This window comes from Loa loa, assembly GCF_000183805.2.
Source record: "Loa loa unplaced genomic scaffold supercont3.461, whole genome shotgun sequence".
NCBI lineage: Eukaryota > Metazoa > Nematoda > Chromadorea > Rhabditida > Onchocercidae > Loa > Loa loa.
Window position 1 is genome coordinate 12,043 of NW_018108641.1, and position 4,176 is coordinate 16,218.

General features: G+C 27.4%; 1 protein-coding gene across 1 annotated transcript; it reads left to right on the forward strand.

The window, feature by feature from the left end:
- Positions 1–1,969: 1,969 nt before the first annotated feature.
- Positions 1,970–3,135, forward strand: LOAG_13166 (hypothetical protein; the record flags this gene model as incomplete). Its single annotated transcript, XM_020448654.1, has 4 exons — positions 1,970–2,185; positions 2,409–2,541; positions 2,740–2,980; positions 3,123–3,135. 4 exons carry the CDS (start codon positions 1,970–1,972, stop codon positions 3,133–3,135), a joined length of 603 nt encoding a protein of 200 aa, XP_020301221.1.
- Between the last annotated feature and the right edge of the window lie 1,041 nt (positions 3,136–4,176).

A 4,176-nucleotide genomic window follows, 5' to 3' on the forward strand; every position in this document is an offset into this window, starting at 1 on the left:
TTTTCATAACTCATTACCTATCTGATCACAGACAGATCAATTCTGTCTTGATATTCTTTTCATAACTCATAACCTATCTGATCACAGACAGATCAATTCTGTCTTGATATTATTTTCATAACTCATTATCTATCTGATCACAGACAGATCAATTCTGTCTTGATATTATTTTCATAACTCATTATATACTGGTCACTGTGAGATCAATTTTGTTTTGATATTTCAAATTAATGGAAAATTCCAAAATCGGATAAAACACCATTCTATAGAATATATTGTTCAATAAGAGTGGGAAAGAAGAGTTGACAATTATTTTTCCATCTATTCCACTGATTTATCACTCTTATCATTATCATTGTGCAAGAATTTGAAATTAAAAAAAAACAAATTAATATTTTATCCAACTGCAAATTTCAACACTCCGCGCAGTTATCACTGGTATAGCCTTTTTTGCTTAAAATGAATTAAGTTGAGGACTAAAGATTGATCTATATGTGCTTCACAGATCTGAAAGTATTTGAAGCTATTAATCTTACTGGCTTCTAGCCCTTTGATTATGCTTTTTGTTAATTCTACCAGATTCTTTAGCTTCCAGATGCTTAGTTGAAAAATATTAATGTCCATTTTGCGCTTCTAATTTATTGCATCAACTTAATCGTTGATGATGTAGTAAAAATAGTTGATATGAGATTATTCCTAGATTCTGCGACATTTGCCAATATTTGAAATGAAAATGAATTGAAATTGGCTATTTATCCATTTCTAATTCAGATTATTATACTGACTTCACATGGAATTGATTAATTAATATTAGATTAAAAGCATTTTCAATGCTTCAATTACAAGCCATTCATTTCATTTATTTATTCGTTCAATTCAAAAAAAAAAAAAAGACAAAGAAAAGAAATGGATAAAAACAAAAGAAAAATTTCATTTTATTTATTTTCATTTATTTGATTTATTTATTTATTTCTTTTTTTTGATTTCAGGGAAAAAATGAATCATTTTCATATTTCATTTCAAAAGCGGAATCTCTTTAATTCGCACATTGCCGCCCGTTCTTTTCTTATTCGTTTCACCCAATTGTTTACTTGAAATTATTTAAAGGAGAAAGAGAGAGAGAGAGAGAGATTCAGATATCATCAAGAGATTTGTAAATCTCTTGAAAAATTCTGAGATTAGAAGTTGAGAAAGATTTATAATGTTTAAAAAAAAATTCAATTCAAGAAGTTTAGAAGTTAAATAATCAGTAAATTTAAACTTAATGCTTTTTTTTAAAATTTTTTCTCAAGAATGGAACTCACTTACTTTTAAATGGAACTCTTGAACTTAATTAATTCTAAAATAGAATTCTTGAACTGCTTACTTATCCCTTGGTAGTATAATATGGCTAAAAAATATCGAATTTTTAGGCCCATTTAGAAGCACTGTAATAGTGGAAACAAAAAAATTTGAAAATACTAACTGCGATTTCTTAATTTTAGTCTTATTATTTTCCACATTAAAAAGAATAAAAACATTTTATGAGGAAATGAAAAAAGCCAAGTGTCCAAAATCAAGCTTGCAAAAAAGGCCAACACTAGGCTTATTTTACACTCAACCATTTCAGATAGAATAGAATGAAAAAGAAACAAAAGCAAAATTTGCGATAGTTTTAATCCTGAACTTTATCTCATATGAATAAAAAAAGGCCAAGTGCCTAGAATTAAACTTAATCCTAGCACTACTTTTTTTTGTTCTTGTTTGTTTTTCAAAATCATTTTCAATTATTATTTCTGCTTTCTGATTACAGATATTTTTCTCTTACTAAAATAGGCTTGAAGATTTTAATGATTTGAACAATTTGAAATAGTTGTATTTGAATTTGAAAGCTAATCTGTTACTGAATTTCTTTAATCTTATTTAGACTTGTTTTATATTCACGAATATGAATTGTAATTAATTAAATTTTTTTTTCTCTATTGCAGAAATGTCATCAAATCGTGATTTGACACGAAATAGGAGCAGTAGTTTGAACTTGAGCGCCATTCAGTTATTATTGGTACGTAAAACATGGAGTCATGCAAGAAGTCAAGGCGCACTTGAACCGGCAATGAGTATTTTCCGGAATAGTTTCTATAAATGTGGTGAGATTCGATCACTAATCATGGATGGGCCTAAAAATGTAGGCTATGAACGATTAAAGGTATAATTTACAAAATATGAAAATGTTAAAATTAGGATGACAATTCGAATAATTATTTTAAATTAATCTGACTAATCAGTTAATAATTAGCATAACTTATGAAATATATGGATGATTATTTTTAGCCAACACTTAGTATTTTTACTTATAGATGAGTATGAGCTAATAATATCACCGTTCTGAATTTTTAGTTTTAAATATGAAGTTTTTTTTCCTTTCCTAGAAACATGCTAAAAGTTTTACGGATATCATGGATCGTTTGATAATTGGACTGGAAACAAAGGAAACTGTAATTGAAGAATTACGAAAAGCCGGACGAGCACATGCCTGCTTATTTCGTGATACTTGCAACAAATGTTTGTTCATCGATTTTTTGAATTTGTTTTTTTTTCGATCTAAAGAAAAAAAACAGAATTTAATTGAATTAATAATAATGCTTATAAAATTCAATTCCAAAAAAAAATGAATGGGAAGAAATGCGTGGGAAAATTCTAAAAAAAAATGTTGAAAATTAAATTTGTTGGAATTTTCTTAATTTCCTCATAAATTTTCAGTTGACAATAAAAGTAGATTAAATGTTTGCCCATTCCGCTTGGCGCATTTTGATCATTTTGCATCAGCAATGATTGAGCGAACATTGGAATGGGGTGAAAAAAAGGATCGTAATAAAACTTCACAAACTGGTTGGACAAAAATTGTCCTATTTGTTGTGGAACAACTTCGGGAAGGATATCAGGAAGCAATCCGGGAGGAAAGACGAGCACGACAGCAAAAAATAACGGAATACAGAATCAGGTTTATTTGTTTGTTTTTTGTTTTTTGTTTTCTTTTTGGATATTAACAAAAGAAATGATAAATCAAAATTTGTGGGATATAATTAATGATTTTACTTATTGAATAAAGGTCATCAAATTTCATAATTATTCGTCAATTTCAGATCAACATTTTAGAAAAGTCAAGTATAATACATGTTAGGCAATGACAAACAATATTCAACTAATTCATCAAAATTATTCAAAATCAGGTAAGAAAAAAAACCGAAATACAATATCAATCAGTAATTTATATCATTTATTATTATCAATCATAAATTATTGTATGCAAATAACATTAGTTACCGAATTGAACCAGTATAATGGGGGTCATAGAGTACAATCCAGTCAACTGGAAACCATTTCAAGTTGAATTGATTTAGCTTCACTTGATGAATGTGAAAAATAGATGTTTCATCCTATTTCAACATTTCCATCTAATTAATGAATTAATCAAGTTCACATTTGCCATTAGCTGTATTCTTAATATAAGTTTCATAGTTACAATACATTAATTTTCTTTCTTTCTTTCTTTTGCTGAGTGATAAAGGAATAAATTGATCTTTGACTAATCTTTTCCTTGCTCAAATAGCAAAATAATAAACTGCCCACTGGACAAAAGACAAAATAATAAACTGATCTTTGACCAAACGGCAAAACAATAAACTGATCTTTGGCCAAATAATGTAATTGGAATAGAATTATATTACGATTCAGAAAACTTAATCAATTTAGTTAATCTACACATACATACATATCGTTGTATATTCTCTTTTGTGTTTTTTTTCTTTTTTTTCTACACTTTTTTCCATTGAAGAAATTTTGCCGCTTTGAATAAATTTTGTATTGCAAATTAATTTTGTTATGTTATAGAAATAATTTAATAAATTTGTTAGGGAGGAAAGAAAGAAAGAAAGGTTATGGCTATATTGCAGTGTCATTTTTGGGTATGCGCAATATTTTTGTCACAAATGAGGCAATTGAAATTTAAACATTTTCTTATACACTAATTTTGATCTCATTACTGCAGCATAACCGCATGCAAACTATGCATGCGTATATATATCTGTATTATTTGTTTTTATAAAACGTTCGTGATCTAATCAAATATCAACAGCACTATACCATTATATATATATATATATATATATATATATATATATATATATATATATATAT